Raw genomic sequence first — 17,089 nt, 5'->3', positions numbered from 1 at the left:
TGCAGGTCTGAAGGCCTCATTTTAGGAACAATGAAAATGTGAGGGAACAGGTGCAGAGAAGGGCAACAAGATTGAAGGAAACAAAAAGATGCTTTCTTACCAATAAAAGCTTCAGTTCTGCAAATTGCAGCATCTGGAGACTAGGCACTTGTGAGGAGATCTGATTGAGGTGTTTAAGGCCTTGAATGGATTGAGCAAGCTCAATGTTAATGGTATTTTTCCTCTTGCTGAGGACATTAATTAAAATTGAAGGATGGTTACAGGATAGATGTGTGGAAGTTTTTTCTTTCAGCCAGAAGTTGATTGATTGTTGGAACTAACTTCCATCTGTTGTTGTTTAAGTGGATAGTTTGAATGAATTCAAGGAAGAATTTGGACAAATTCTTGGAAGGGAAAGTCAGGTGAGCTGGGTAGGGTTTTTTCTCAACCCTCCACTTTGTTGATGCTCTATAAGCTTGTCTTCTTGCGTCATTTTCCACTACTAATACTAATATGATACAAGAAACTAGGTATTAGATTCTAGTTATTTATATTTAAATAAATTTTAATGTTTAATTAGCTATTAGCATTTATTATTTTTAAAATAATAAAACATTAAACCAAACTAATATAACTAAAATAAAAGTGAGACATTTATGCTGATCTTTTAAGTTACTCTTCCAAAGTTTAATTTGGCTTTGAAACAGATTAGCTTTTGTTTTGTTTTTGCAATAAAGTATACAGGGGACCCCAGCTTAACGCTGATAATTCGTTCTGGAAAAACAGAGCGCTAAGCGAGTGCTGTATTCCCATAATGTAACACATGTATTTGTAAGTTGCAGTCTATACCACCACAACTCACAAATAATAAACTGTAGTGAAAAGATGCCAAATGTCGGTCAAAATATTTAATATTAAAAATCTGTACATATAAATTATTCTCCATTACGTATAATTTTGTGGTAAGTTACTACATTACTTATCAATTAAACTTAAAATGCCAATTAAAATCATGAATTTATTAATCCGATGGCTCTGGGCTGTCGAGTTTTCATATCTTTTGTCACTTTTTGGTTGTATTGTCCCTCTTCCTGGTAAACTAAAAGGGGTTTTACTTTAAATTCCCCTGCATCGTTACCACTCAACAATAAAGTCAACTGATCCTTCGCCGCTTTGAAGCCTGGCATGTTTTTTTCTTCTTTCTATATAAAACTTCTTTTAAGAATTCGTTTCCAAAAAAGTCCTGTTTCATCTATGTTAAAAACTTGTTGAGAAGTATAACACCTCTCTTCAATAATTTTAAGAAGTTCTTTTTTGAAAGTTTAGGCTCCTTCTTGATCTGCACTTATGGCTTCTCCCTGAATTTTTAATCTATTGAACTAGTGCTTACTAGCTTTAAATGGTCCCACATTTTTTTTTTTTTTCTTCTTCAGCTTTGAGCTTTCTTGAGATCATCATATAGGCTAATAGCTTTTTGTTTAATAATATTTAACTTAATGGAATTGTACGTTGGATATCACTTCAATAAAATTATTTAGAAGTCTCCATTTCAATTATAATAGCTGGCCTAGCCATAACTAATTTAGTTGTTTGCAGTGGAACAGCTGTCTTTCTTGCTGCTAAAATTAATTCTTTATTTTTTATAATTGTTCTTACAGTTGAATCTGCCAGTCCTAAATGATTGCACACATCTACTTGTTGTTGAACAGAATCAAAATCAATTCGCTTCAAAACGTATAATTTAATTCAAATTCAGTCTTTTTCTTACCTTAGTAGGCTTTGTGCTGCATCCAGACGTTGCTTTTTAATTCTTATCCACCATTATTCATCTTCAAAAATGTAACCGCATTGCATTAATTATTATACAACGTTCGAGTAAACTGTCCGTTACCTAACACTGTACTGAGTGATGACTAGACTTCAGATTAATGCATATAATGCAAATATTACAAGCAAATATACTTGATCATTTTTTAAAATGTTGATCTTGGAACTACGTAACAAACCACCATACTGCAATTAAATTAGTGTGCAAGAAATTTCACTAAGTGTAGGAAGCTTTTTAATGCTGTCTTGCTATTAATTTTCAAGCTATTGACTACATCAGATGAAACGTTTTCATTAAACGTGCCAAAAGCTTTATCTGTACGCTGGTAAAAGAGCGTTATAGTGAGTTGTGGCAGCGTTAGAGTGAGATATGGGTTGTAATATAAGAACAACATTATAGTGAATCAGTGTAGAGCGAACTGCATTATAACGAGGGCCTGCTGTATATTAAAATATTCTTTCCATCGCTGTAAACAGTTTTGCCACTTCTCATTCATTTCAAGAAGTGTGGATTAAAATCCCATCGTTGACAAGGAATTTGCAAAGCCCTCTTCAATCATGAGTGTTGTAATCATTCTGCAGTGGAGGGAGTACCTTCCCCCATTCAGTTATTCTCAGTTTTTCAGCATGCACTGTAAACACATTCAGTCCACACAAATTGCAGAACTCTTGTGTTCTGATAGTGTTGATTAGGATGTGAATACCAGTTCCACTATCCTAGTTAATTTCTTTAAATGTAGCTTGGCTTATAGTTACTCACCCTTTTTATATACACCTAAACCTCTTTTTAAGCAAATTTTTTTAATGCAAATTGGGATATCAAAAATAATTTTTTTACGCTATTTTTATTCACTTTTATGCGACCAACCTAAAGTCTAAGTTAGGAAAAAATCCGTAATTCAAGAAAATTCTGAGAATTTTGTAGAATTGCATTCTCGTTTCAATTAAAAAAATTCTAAATTCTAAATTCTCCGATTACATAACTGACTGCGCATAAACAAAAAAAAAAAAAAAAAAAAAACAGCAGTTGTTTGCAGTTTGAATTTGGTTTCTCGTATCAACTTAGAAAATTCTTACGAATTTCATTTATTGGGAATTCCTCAAATTACGTAACTGACTGCACATAAAAAAGCAGTTCTTAGCAGTTTGAATTTGGTGTTTGAGTAGACAACACAGTTACCGCATTTTTTGCATTTGCATTTTTTAAGTGAAATCAAAATAAAAATCGTGTTATAAAATTAATAATTTTGCCAAAAAATAATAAATGGTAAACTACATTTTGTAATTTTCAAACTTTCATTTCATTAACCAAAGATTTTAATTCAGCCCTCACATGATGTTGCCAATAACCAAAAAAATAAGGAAAGCCGTTTCCTTGGATATAAAAATTCAAATTTTAGATAGTCTTCAAACTGGGGAAGATGTGACGGCTGTGGGTAAGCATTTTGGAGTCCGTGAATCAACTATCAGATCTATAAAGAAAAATGAAGAGGCTATTAGAAAAGTGGTATGTACTGGTACAAAATCGAGTGCGAAATTATCATCATACACAAGAGATGTTCTAGAAAAGGCCGAAAAAGCTTTAGTGATGTGGATAGAAGATAATGTACAAAAAAGAATGCCAGTTGACTGAAATTCCATCAAACAATCAGCATTGAGATTTTATGAACAGATTAAAAAACTGCAGCCAGATACTTCATCTCAATTGAGGAAAAAATATGAATTTCATGCAGTCAATGGTTGGCTGGCTAAGTTTATTAAAAGACATGCTCTTCATAATATAAAAATTAAAGGTGAAACGGCTTCTGCTGATGAAACTACTGCTAAAAACTTGCTAAAATAATTGAAGATGGAGGTTACACTCGTGAACAAGTTTGGAATATGGATGAAACTGGCCTTTTCTGAAAAAAAATGCCAAACAGAACTTACATATCAAAAATGCAAAAAACTGTTGGTGGGTTCAAAGCAGCAAAGGATCGCATAACACTCCTATTTTGTTCGAACGCTTTATGAGATCAGACGTTAAAACCACTGCTTATAAATCGATCATTAAGACCACGGCCAATAAAAGGCATAGATTTTCAAAAATTGCCAGTTCGTTGGATGGCCAACAAAAAAGCTTGGGTGACCATTGATATTTTCACTGAGTGGTTCCACAAACATTTTGTGCCCTAAGTTAGATGCTATTTGAATGACAAGTGTCTCGAATTTAAAGTGCATTTGATTCTTGATAATGCAACCGGTCATCCTGCCATAGAACACCCAAATGTGCAATTTTGTTTTCTGCCACCCAATACCACATCATTGCTACAACCTCTAGATCAGGGTATAATTGTGACTTTTAAAACATTATGTCAGACAAACATTTCAGTTCGTTTTGAACAAGCTAAATGATGATGAAACACTGTCAGTTATGGATGTGTGAAAAAAATTTTCACTTATGGATTGTATTGATCAGGTTCAATTTTTGTTATCTGAATTGAGACCAGAAACTATGAATGCATGCTGGAATGCTATTTGGCCTGCATGTGTTAAAGAGAATGCTCCTTTTCCCTTCAATCATACTGCAGAATTCCCCAATATAATAAGTTTGGCATGTGAATTTTGCGGAGAAGGATTCGATGATCTTATGTTGGCAGATATCGAAGAATTGTTAATTGATAAACCTCTTAGCGAAGACGAAATAGTGGAGATTGTTTCTGAGACTCCTGAAAGTGAAGAAGTTAATGATCAAGATAATCCTACTTTTACTGCTGATATAATTAAAGAAGGTCTTAAACTGGCCAGTAATTTAGGCAATTATTTTGCCCGACATGATCCAAATGAAGAACGCGCTGGGAAGTTTTCACGTGAGCTTAATTTGTTAATGTCTTCATACAGAAAATTATATTGCGACTTATCTAAAGCATCAACACAGCGATTAATAACTGAGTTCATGCCTAAAACTGCTGAAACAACCAGTGGTACTTTTGTTCAAGGCATGACAAGAAGAATTCCACAAGTTGAGGCAGAAGTCTATGACAATAATACCATATCTAGTAGTTCTAATGATATTACAATCTCACGAAAATGAAAGCTTTCGCATTTATTGTCAGAAACTGATAGCAAATAACAATTTTTTTTTTATAGAATCCTTAGCAAACAACTGAAATGAATGTGTTTTTTTTTTTTTTTTAAGTTATTAAAATTCATAATATGTATGTTCTCCAAGAAATGTAAATAAAAATCTTATGATCCTAATGAATTTAATGTTTGTTTTTTTCATTATTTTGCATAATTATATTTCAGGTTTGGAACCAATCTTCACTTTTTCTATGGAGTCAGTTCTTTTTACGCATAATATTTAGGAACGTATCTATCGCGTAAAAAGAGGTTTAGGTGTGTGTGTATATATATATATATATAAAAAATGCTGTATTTAAATTTTTTGCCAATATATTTATATTTAAAAAATTTACTTTCAGTCAGAAATTGGGTTTGGTCGAATGGAAACGTATGTAAAACTGGATAAATTAGGAGAGGTAAGGAAATGTTTGTCAGATAATATATTTATTTGCTTTCAGAAAATATATCCTCATTGTAATTTTGTGAATCTCTTTGAAAGAATAAACTATATCTTTGTAATTTAGTCTTTTCTAAGTGTATATCTTCTTTATATGGTATCCATATTATCATTATTATTGTTACCAGTCACTTATTGTAATTAGCTAAAGAATCCAAAATCAAATATCATTTAAATATGTGATTTCGTTTGAATACTGGGCTAATTTTCTGTACTTGTTAGGAATAGAATCTGATCACATCTATGGGTAAATCTGGATCACCCTTTTTTTGGAAAAGAGCTTGAAATTCACTGCTCTTTGGGTTTAATCTGTGCAGAAAGCTTAGTTCATGGGGGGGGGGGGGGATCACATAAACAAACCATTTCACTGGCATTGTAATCATTCACAATATTAAACAATAATTGTTTGAAAAATTACTTTTCGAATTGGGATGGTGTGTGAACATTATACATTACGATCCCCCTGCTGTATTGCTAGAAAAAACCTGAGGGGGCATAAATTCAAATTGAGGAAAGACAGTTGTAGAATAGATATTCGGAAATTTGTCTTTAGGCAGTGGGTAGTTGATTGTTGGAACAAACTGCCATCTGTCGTTGTGGAAGTTTATAAATTAAATTCAAGTAAGTTTTCGGTAACAGTTTTTCCTGTTCATTTAGAAATTTCTTATGCCTGTATCTACTCTTAATTTTTTAAAATTAGAATATAAATTTGAGGAACTTGCAATATACTAATTAAATCATCAAATATAGACACTGTAGGGATATCAGAGACATGGTCTCACTCAGATATAAGGGACGCAGAATTTGAATATTGGGGTATAATGTGTACAGACAGGACAGAAAGGGGGGGGGAAGGAGTTATGATCTTAATTAAGAAGCATATTAAATCTGAGACAGTGTATCCAGTCAAAATGGGTAGCCAGGGCAATACTGAGTCAGTTTGGTGTGCCATAAGCACAGAAAACAAAAGGAGGAGAAGGAGTGTGTTATAGGCATAATGACCGTGATGAGTATAACAAGCAACTATGCAAAGAAATAGTGGTCCAGTAAATCAGAATGTCTTGTTTGGGATTTTAACTTTCTAGATATTGACTGGAACTTGTGGGTTGGTGCTCACACACTAACAAGACCTTTTTTTTTTTTTTTTTGGATTTATTGGATGATTGTTTTCTACAGTAGTATATTACAGAGGTAGCAAGAAGAAACAATATTTCTTGATCTGATCATCAACAGTAATTCTAAATGTATTAAGAATCTGCCCTTAAAAGACCCACTGGGTGGCAGTGATCACAGTGCATAGATGTAGGATTTACTTAAAAGACATAACTACTTTCAAAGGTAAAGGGAAGGGTTTTTGCTTTTGTAAAGGTGACTACAGTGGTCTCAGATAGTTTAATGCATTGGGACCAATTGATGATGTTACCAACAGCAAATTATAGATGGGAAGCATTCAGGGACATAATCATAAAAGCTACTAGGCTTTTCATACCAACTAAGGAGGTTGGTATGAATTCTGACATCCATTTAGGTCTAAATGATGTCAGATGAACTAATGAGCTATGTGGTAGAGAAGAAAATTGCTTGGGATGCATATAATTTAAAAGGTGGTACAGAAGCCTATAGTCGATATAAACTAGCCTGTAATTAAGTTACAAAGGAGGTTAGGGAAGCTAATGCAGATTACAAGAAGTCTCTGGCAATGAACAAAGAACATCAGCAAAGACTTCTATGCTTGTATTAACAGTAGAAGAAAGGGGTTGAATCACGTGAGTCCACTTGATGTCAATGGTTTAACTGTTGATGACCCTTCTCAGGTTGCTGACAAATGAATAAGTATTTTGCATCTATATTCACACATGAGGAATTCTCTAGGGCAGGGGATGCCAGAAGTTTATCAACTCTAACAGGGAGCTAATTGATTTTGTGATAACAGAGAGGAAAGTGTAAGAGAAATCGTTAAAGCTAAACATAAAACAGGTGCATGGGGTGGATGGATCTATTTAGTTATTATATTAAGGGAAGAGAAAAGAGCTAAGCAAACCCTTAGACATAATTATGAAAGCATCTTTCGATTCAAGGGAGGTTGCTATGGAATAGAGATGCGAAAAAGTGTCCGAGGTGACACGAGTAATTACAGACTTGTTAGCTTAACTTCTCTTCCAGGAAAAATAATGGAGTCTGGATAAAGAAGTAATGCAGGATGTTCTAGATACAAATGCAATTATATTACAGTAACAGCACAGATTCATTAAGGGGTAGTCTTGTCTGACCAGTCTAATTGGATACTATGATGCAGTGACCAAGGAACTGATTACAAAAAAAAATTTTAAAAAAATAATTTTGATATCATATATTTTTATTTCAGGAAAGCTTTTGATACTGTTACACATGAAAGATGCTGTACAAATTGGAGTAGAGTGGTCATTAATAGACACTGCTCTTCCTGGATCAATTTTATTAGTGGAGTCTCCCATTGTTTGGTGCTGGGTCTATGATTGTTTTCTATATTTATTAATGATATTGATGAAGGTATATCTGGTATAATGTCTAACTTTGCAAACAATATAAAGGTTTGTAGCCTTGTTAATGACAGTACTCAAGGTAACTGCTGCAAAACAATCTAAAAAAATTAGGCAGATGGGCTGAGAAATGGCAGTTGAAATTTAATGTTGACAAATGCAAGGTACTGCATATGGGGATCAGTAATCCCAGATGATTGTACCAACTTTGTGGTACTATATTCAGTGTAGTGGAAAATGAAAAAGACCTGGGAGTAATTGTACAGTCAGATATGAAGTTCTGTGAGTAGTGCAGCCAGGACAGCTTGTTGGGTTTTGTCAGTGATATACGGGAATTTTGCTAGTAAGAAGGTAACTAAGGAGGTAATTATCCCAGTGTACAAGGCAATAGTTGAGTGCTGCCTACAAATCTGGAGACCTCATTTTAGGAAGGATGTAGAGCTACTTGAATGGATGTAGAGAAGGGTAACAAGATGGTGAGGATAGCAAAAGGGTGTTTTATGTGCCTAGTCTCCAGTATATGGGGACTAGACACCTGCAAGATGATCTGATTAAAATTTTTTTTGGTTTTTGAATGGACTGTGCAAGCTTGTTGTTGATGGCATTCTTCCTCTTGCCGAGACTACACTCATGAGGGGGCATAATTTCAAATTGAGGAAGGATGGTTGCAGTATGGATGTGTGAAAGTTTCTTTCAGCCATCAGGTGGTTGATTGTTGGAACAAACTTTTCTGTTGTTGTGGTTGTGGGTAGTTTGAAGAAATTCAGTGAAGAACTAGACAAACTATTGAAGGGGATGGGCAAGTGATATGGTAAGTTTTTATTTATTTTTGATGTGAAAACATCTTTGGAGCTCCTAAATTTTTCACACTGAATTAAATTCGATTGGTAATGAAAATGCGAGGTGGAAATGATGCCAACTTAGTCACTAAAGTTGATTAATATAGCAGGTATGATCATACAACCTTACATCGTTCGTACTAAATATTTCTGACTGAAGTAAAAATAGTTTGTAATGAAAACGCGAGATGGAAATGATGATGCAAATAATGTCACTTCCTGAATGTTGTTTGGGTACGAGAGTGCATGTGAACAGGCGACATTTTTAACGACTCCAGCTAATGAAGTTTTCTTAGATTTTTGCTTTTTTATTACTTAAATTTGCATATTAATTTATTTTCTAGAAGTGCTTCATATTCCTAGTAACGATACCTAGTTTAATTTGAACTTAGATAGAGATTTTGTAGGTTATTACTTAGTATCGGTAAGGGTATCTAATCCATGTGTTGGACAAGTTTTGCAGTTTCTGCGAATGCCAAGTTAATTATATTTAGCCATTTCATTGACTTAATTGTTATATTAAATTATTTTCTATAAGTAGCTTATAGACCTAGTTAAGCTCTGTGGTTTATTTTGAATTTAGATAGCGCAATTTTTAAAGTATATAATACCTAGTGTCCATAGATTTACCGTTTGTCATCTGCCACCATTGTTATACAATACAGTGTATACCCTGGATTAGATAGCATAAGGTTTAACATAAAACTAGATAGCGAGTATAGTAGTATTCATTAATCAGTAAAATTTAATAATCTTATTAAATTTCATTGTCAATTAAATTGTACTTTTTTAACTAAATACATATAACGACCTAGTTTTTACAAACGTAACATAAGTTAATACATATAACTTGACAGGAGATAAGAAAGTCATAACGTAACTCGGAGATAATATTCGATACCGAAATACATATATATATGTTATAACTGCATTGGGATACAAGGTTAGGATTATATTTTGTATTGGAATTTTATTTGAAATAGAAGAGAAATCATGACTCAGACCAGAGTAGCAAAGCAAAAGGCTCAAGCTAATGGGAGTGCTATGGCTCTGGGGAGAACTTATTGGGGGGCGGTTGTCCTCCGAATCACAGCCTTTGAAATGCACTACTTTTAGGTGGAATAGGACCGAGGTATGTCTGCCAGTGGCAAAGGTTGATGACGTTGTAGAGCAGATATCATCTTTTAAGGGCACAAAAGGTGATATTGTTGTACACTTTGGCACTAATGATATTAAGAGTAGGAGACGGGCGGAATTACTTAACAAGTATAGATTAATGTTAAAAAAAAGCCATCAGTTAGGGTTGAATTCGAAAGTGTCTGAAATTCTGCCCAGACACAATAGGAGGAAGTATATGATGAGAGCCTTGTCGATCAGTTCGGCCCTGGGGAGATTATGCAAGGCTCAAGGGGTTGAATATTTCTCAGCCTAGTCTGTGCTTGTTAACAGGATAGACTGCTTCTACAGGGATGGGATACACTTAAATAGAAAGGGTGCAGGTATATTTGCTGATGCTATCAAGTCAGGGTTGGATGGGTCTGAAAACTGCTAGCTTGGGGGGGATACATGGACTAATAGATTAACAGTAGCCACTGGCAGAGGTGATTCTTGTACTGCTTCTATTGAAATGAGAAGCAGCCTGGAAAACAAGGTGCAGGGGATTCCAGAGACTGCTGGGGGTCATTGCAGAACAAGTAAATATATGGGCTCTGTTAGGGTAGTTAAGAATAGAAACAGGTGCATGTATACTTGTGTGTAGAACAATTCTAGAAGTTTGGTAAATAAATTTGATGAATTTGAGGTGTTGGTCAAAACTTCAAAGGCAGATATTGTTGGGATAACAGAGATGTGGTGTCACACAGATATAAGGAATGCAGAACTGGAATGTGAGGAGTACAATATGTACAGGAAGGATAGACAGGACAGGATAGGAAGGGAGGAGGAGTTATGCTATTGGTTAAGAAACATAAAATCCAAGGAAGTACAGCCAGACGACCTTGCTAGACAGTGCAGTGTCGAGTCAATTTGGTGTGACATAAGAACTGGGAAAGCAAAATTGAGAGTAGGAGTGTTTTATAGGCCTAATGACTCTGATGACTATGGTAAACAACTGTACAGAGACATAGTGGGCAAGTAAATCAGTGTGTCTTATAATGGGGAATTTGTGGGTTGGTCACTCACACACTAGCAAGGCTTTTGTGGATTTATTGGATGATTGTTTTCTACAGCAGCATGTTTGAGAGGCAACTAGAGGGAATAATATTCTTGATCTGATTATCAGTAGTGATTCTTCATGCATTAAGAATCAGCAAATAAAGGAACCACTAGGTGGAAGTGATCACAGTGTGCTGAAGTGGGATTTACTCAAAGAGGCAACTACCATCAGGGGTAAAGGAAAGGTTTTAGCTTTCATAAAGGCGACTACGGAGGTCTGAGACCGTATTTAAATTCTATACGGTGGGACGAACTGATGATGTTACCAACAGCAAATTAAAAATGGGAAGCATTCAAAGAATTAATCTTGGAAACTACTAGGCTTTTCATACCAACAAAGAAATATTGTTCAAAATTTAGGCTGAAATAGATGTCAGATGAACTAATTAGACATGTAACAGAGAAGAAAAATGCATGGGATACATATGAATTAACAAGTGACATGTAAGCCTATGATAGATATAAGCTGGTCTGTAACCAAGTCACAAAGGAGGTTAGGCAGGCAAAGGCAGATTACAAGAAATCTTTGGCAAAGGATACAAAGAAAAACAGCAAAGAGTTCTTTACTTGTGTAAACTTTAGAAGGAAGGGGATGAATTAGATTGGTCCACTTGATATCGAGGGTTCAACTGTTGATGATCCTGCTCAGGTAGCTGACAAACTAAATGAATATTTTGCATCTACATTCACATATGAGGAGTTATGCAGTGAGCGGAATGCCAGAGGTGTATTAAACTCTGGCAGTAAGCTAGATAATCTTGTAATAACTGAGAGTAAAGTTAAGGAGAAATTGTTGAAGATAAACATAAGAAAGGCACCTGGGGTGGATGGAATCTATCCAGTTATATTAAAGGAGGCAGCAAAGGAAGTAAGCAAGCAAACCCTTAGCTATAATTATGAGAGCTTCCTTACACTCAGGGGAGGTACCCATGGACTGGAGATGTGCAAATGTGACACCAATCCACAAAGGAGGGTCAAAGGGAGATACAGGTAATTACAGACCTGTAAGTTTAACTTCTGTTGTAGGGAAATTAATGGAGGCACTGAATAAAGAAGCATTGCAGGATCGTCTAGACGAAACTTCAGTTATAGCTCAGACGCAGCATGGGTTTGCTAAGGAGATCTGACAAATTTGATTGGATACAATGATGTGGTCACAAAGGAACTGGATGCAAAGAATAATTTTTATGTCATATATTTGGATCATAGAAAGGCTTTTGGTACTGTTGTGCATGGAAGACTGCTGCACAAATTGGAGCAATGTGGCTTTGGAGGCAAATTGCTGCTATGGATAAAGGGATGGTTCAGTGGGAGAAGACAAGAGTTGTAATCAATGGACACTGCTCTTCGTGGACTAATGTTATTAGTGGAGTCACTAATAGGGTTCAGTCCATTGTTGTTTTCTGTATTTATTAATGATACTGATGGTGGTATATCAGGCTTAATGTCCAAGTTTGCAGATGATTAATGACACTATTGACAGTATGCTGCTGCAACAGGATCTAGAAAAGTTGAACAGGTGGGCTGAGAGGTGGAAAGTGAAGTTTAACGTTGACAAATGTCAAGTACTGCATATGGGAAGCAGTAACCCCAGAGTAACGTATCAACTGTGTGGTACTACACTGACAGTGGTAGAGAGTGAAAAGGACCTGGGGTTAATTGTGTAGACAAATGTGAAGTTTTCTGAGCAGTGCAGATGGTCTGCAAGAATAGCTCAAGGTATCTTGTCAATGATATACAGGAATTTTTCTAGCGGGGATAAGGAGGTGATTATCCCCTTGTATAAGGCAATGGTCAGGCCACACCTTGAGTACTGTATACAGGTCTGGAGGCCTAATTTTAAGAAGGATGTAGAGCTGTTAGAACGAATACAGAGAAGGGCAACAAGATGAGTGAATGGAACAAAGGGTTGCTCTTACGGAGAAAGGCTTAAGTTTTGCAAATTACAACGTCTGGAGACTTGGCACCTGCGAGGTGATCTGACTGAAGTGTATAAAGCCTTGATTGGTTTGAGGATGCTCAATGCTGATGGGATTCTTCCTTTTGCTCAGAATAATTGCCTGAGAGGGCATAAATTCAAATTGAGGAAAGGCATTTGTAGGATAGATGTGCAGAAGTTTGCCTTTAGCCAGCATGTGGTTGATTGCTGGAAGAAACATCCATGTGTGGTTGTAGAAGTTGATATCTTAAATTTTTTTTTTTTTTTTAGAAGTCTTGGAAAAGAGCAGTCAGTGGATTTTTGGCTGCTGTGAAGAGATAAGTATTTTTAATTTTTACCGTATTTTTCATTAATTAACATAGTACATTGTGTTTTACAGAGATATTAAGTAGATTTAGTAGTGTTCGTTAGCTTATTTCGAATTTAACCAGTGACTTTTGGAAGTTACGACTCCCGGTGTTGGTGCCAATATTGTTGAAGTATCTGCCATATTGTAATTGAAAAGAAATAGTGTAACGTATATATCTTGAACTGATAGCATAATGTATAAAGTAAAACTTTATACATTTATAGATAGCTTAATACGAAGCACTCAATTAGGAAAATGTTAGCTTATTATAGTATTATTAATTAATCAAAAATAATATTAATTGTATTAAAATTCATTGTTAATTAAATTGTATTTAAATGGAAATCAAGACCCAGACTAGAGCTGTGAAGCAAAGGTCACAGACTAGCGAGAGTGCTATGACTCGGGGGAGAAACGAAGGGGGCGATTCTCCAACGCATCACAGTCTCAAAAAATGTGTGAAATATGAAATGTTTGCCTACCTTTCTAAAACAGAACATGGTCTAGCCAAGGAGGATGCCTTTGTGTGTGCTAGGTGTCTAGCGTGTCAAGAAATTAGACGTCAACTCGTCGTTCTGCTGGGCGTCTATAAGATTTTCAGGTGTGGGGTAAATGCCTTTGAAAAAATTAATGAGGGACCCATCAAGCTCTCAGCTGCCCAACTCAACGACAGAGCTCACTCTTGTGCATCAGACAAAACAGAGGCAGTCTCCAAGGCAGAATGCACTTGTCCCAAAGGAACTAGTTACTGTCGGTGACTATTGTCAGGGAAACGGGGAACATATTGTGCAAAAAAGGATAGGTGGAATAGAACCGAGGTATGTCTGCCAGTGGCAAAGGTTGATGACGTTGTAGAGCAGATATCATCTTTTAAGGGCACAAAATGTGATATTGTTGTACACCTTGGCACTAATGATATTAAGAGTAGGAGACCAGCGGAATTACTTAAGCCATGAGTTAGGGTTGAATTTGAAAGTATCTGCAATTCTGCCCAGACACAATAGGAGGAAGTATCTGATGAGAGCCTTGTCGATCAATTCAGCCCTGGAGAGATTGTGCAAGGCTCAAGGGGTAGAATTTTTTTTCAGCATGTTTTGTGCTTGTTGACAGGAGAGACTGCTTCTACAGGGATGGAGTACACTTAAATAGAAAGGCTGCAAGAATATTTGCTGATGCTATTGAGGCAGTGTTAGGTGTGTTGGAAAACTGCTAGTTTGGGGGGGATACACAGACTAAAAGGTTAACAGTGGACACAGGCAGAGGCAAAAGTGATTCTTGCACTACTTATAGAATGAGCAGTAGTCTGGAGAGTAAGGTAATGGAGATTTCCAGGCCTGTTGGGAGTCATAGTGGAACAAGTATATACGTGGGATGTGTTAGGGTAACCAAGAGTAGGAACAGGTGCATGTATACTTGCATGTACACCAGTGCTAGGAGTATAGTTAATAAATTTGATGAGTTTGAAGTGCTAGTCGAGACAACAAAGGCAGATATTCTTGGGATATCAGAGATGTGGTGGCACACAGATATAAGCAGTGCAGAATTGGAATTTGGGGAGCACAATGTGTACAGGATGGATAGACAGAGGAAGGGAGGAGGGGGGGGGGTTATGCTGTTAGTTAAGAAACACACAAAATCTAAGGATGTGCATCCAATTGATGTTGGTGGACAATGCAGTGTTGAGTCTCTTTGGTGTGAAATAAGCACTGGGAAAGGAATAATGAGAGTAGGTGTGTATTATATGCCTAATGAATCTGATGAGTATAATGAGCAGTTGTGCAGAGAAATAGTGGGCCAGTAAATGAGATTGTCGTATAATGGGGGATTTTAACTTTCCAGATATGGACTGGAACTTGTGGGTTGGTCACTCACACACTAGCAAGACTTTTGTGGATTTATTGGATGACTGTTTTCTACAGCAAAATGTTCGAGAAGCAACTAGAGGGAGTAATACTCTTGATCTGATTATCAGCAGTGATTATTCATGCATGAAGAATTTGCAGATAAGGGAACCACTGGGTGACAGTGATCACAATGTACTGATGTGGGAAAGATGTAACTACCATCAAGGCTAAAGGGAAGGCTTTTCTTTTGTAAAGGTGACTATAGAGGTCTCACACAGTTTTTAAATTCTGTACAATGGGATCAACTGATGATGTTACCAACAGCAAATTGAAAATGGAAGCCTTCAGGGACTTAATTTTGGAGGCTACTAGGCTTTTCATTCCAACTAAGAAATACTGTTCAAGGTTTAGGCCTCAATGGATGTCAGATGAATTAATGAGGCTCGTGGCAGAGAAGAAAAATGTATGGGATGCATTTAAAGTATCAGGTGACACAGAAGCCTATGGCAAGTATAAACTAGTCTGTAATCAAGTCATAAAGAAGGTTAGGCAGGCGAAGGCAGATTACGAGAAATCTTTTGCAAAGGATGTAAAAAAAAAAACAGCAAAGAGTTCTTTACTTAGGTGGTAGATAACTTTCATCAACCGGTGAAATACCACCACTTTGCTTATTGGAGGCTTGAAGTGGTAAAACCCATGTTTAGTTTCTAGAGGTGGAAACTGAAGTTTAACATTGACAAATGTAAAGTACTGCATATGGGAAGCAGTAACCCCAGAGTAACGTATCAACTATGTGGTACTACACCGACAGTGGTAGAGAGTGAAAAGGACCTGGGGTTAATTGTGTAGACAAATGTGAAGTTTTCTGAGCAGTGCAGATGGTCTGCAAGAATAGCTCAAGGTATCTTGTCAATGATATACAGGAATTTTTCTAGTAAAAAATGTAGATGAATTTCCAGCATCCCCCTCCCCCCCCACACTTCTCCTTCAACCCATGCACGGTACTAAGTACTATAGGTTCTGATACCTTTCGTGTTTGGGGTTTTCATAAAAAAAACTCTAGAAGGAAAGGAATGAATCAGATTGGACCACTTAACATAGATGAGTTGACTATTGATGATCATGTTCAGGTAGCTGATGAACTGAATGAGTATTTTATATCGACATTCACACATAAGGAGTTATTGAATGAGGGGAGTGCCAGAAGTTTATCAAATGCTAGCAGGGAGCTAAGTGATTTTGTAATAACTGAGAGCAAAGTGGAGGAGAAATTGTACATAAGGAAGGGTGGACAGGATCTATCCAGTTATATTAAAGGAGGCAGCAAAGGAAACAAGCAAACCCTTAGCCTAATTATGAGAGCTTCCTTGGACTCGGCGGAGGTCCCCCTGGACGGAGGTGTGCAAATGTATCACCAATTCACAAAGGGGGGTTCAAAAGGTGACACAAGTAACTACAGACCTTTTAGTTTAGCTTGTGTTCCGGGGAAAATAATAGAATCACTGGTTAAAGAAGCATTGCAGGATCATCTAGACAAGAATGCAGGAATAGTTGAGACACAGCATGGGTTTGTTAAAAGGAGATCTTGTCTGACCAGTTTGTTTGGATACTATGATGTGGTCACAAAGGAAATGAATGCCAAAAATAATTTTGATATCATATACTTGGATTTCAGGAAAGCTTTTGATACTGTTGCATATGGAAGGTTAAAAAAAAAAAAAAAAAAGGGCCTCCGTAGCCGAGTGATCAGGAAAGACTACTGTACAAATTGGAGGTATGGCATTAAGGGTAAGTTGCTACAATGGATAAAGGGATGGTTGAGTGGGAGATGACAGAGAGTGGTAATCAATGGACACTGCTCTTCATAGACAAATGTTATTAGTGGAGTTCCCCAGGGTTGCGTTTGGGCCATTGTTGTTTTGTATATTCATCAGTGATATTGATGAAGATATATTAAAACTGATGTCCAAGTTTGCAGATGATACAAAGGTCGGCAGGCTTGTAACAATAGTAAAGA

General features: G+C 36.3%; 1 protein-coding gene across 1 annotated transcript in view; it reads left to right on the top strand.

Annotated features, from left to right (window-relative positions):
- Window positions 1-17,089, top strand: part of LOC150078195 (cyclin-dependent kinase 17-like) — a 251,117-nt gene that overhangs the window by 107,489 nt on the left and 126,539 nt on the right. Inside the window, exon 6 of the mRNA XM_090385304.1 lies at window positions 5,271-5,327. Coding sequence (XP_090241430.1) covers window positions 5,271-5,327 — 57 coding nt within the window. The remainder of the gene's footprint in view (window positions 1-5,270; window positions 5,328-17,089) is intronic.

The sequence above is a fragment of the Mastigoproctus giganteus genome, chromosome 11 (assembly GCF_048544385.1).
Source record: "Mastigoproctus giganteus isolate SK-2022 chromosome 11, ASM4854438v1, whole genome shotgun sequence".
NCBI classification, from domain to species: domain Eukaryota; kingdom Metazoa; phylum Arthropoda; class Arachnida; order Uropygi; family Thelyphonidae; genus Mastigoproctus; species Mastigoproctus giganteus.
The sequence above is the reverse complement of the archived record's forward strand: the minus strand, read 5'-3'. Positions and strand labels throughout refer to the sequence as shown.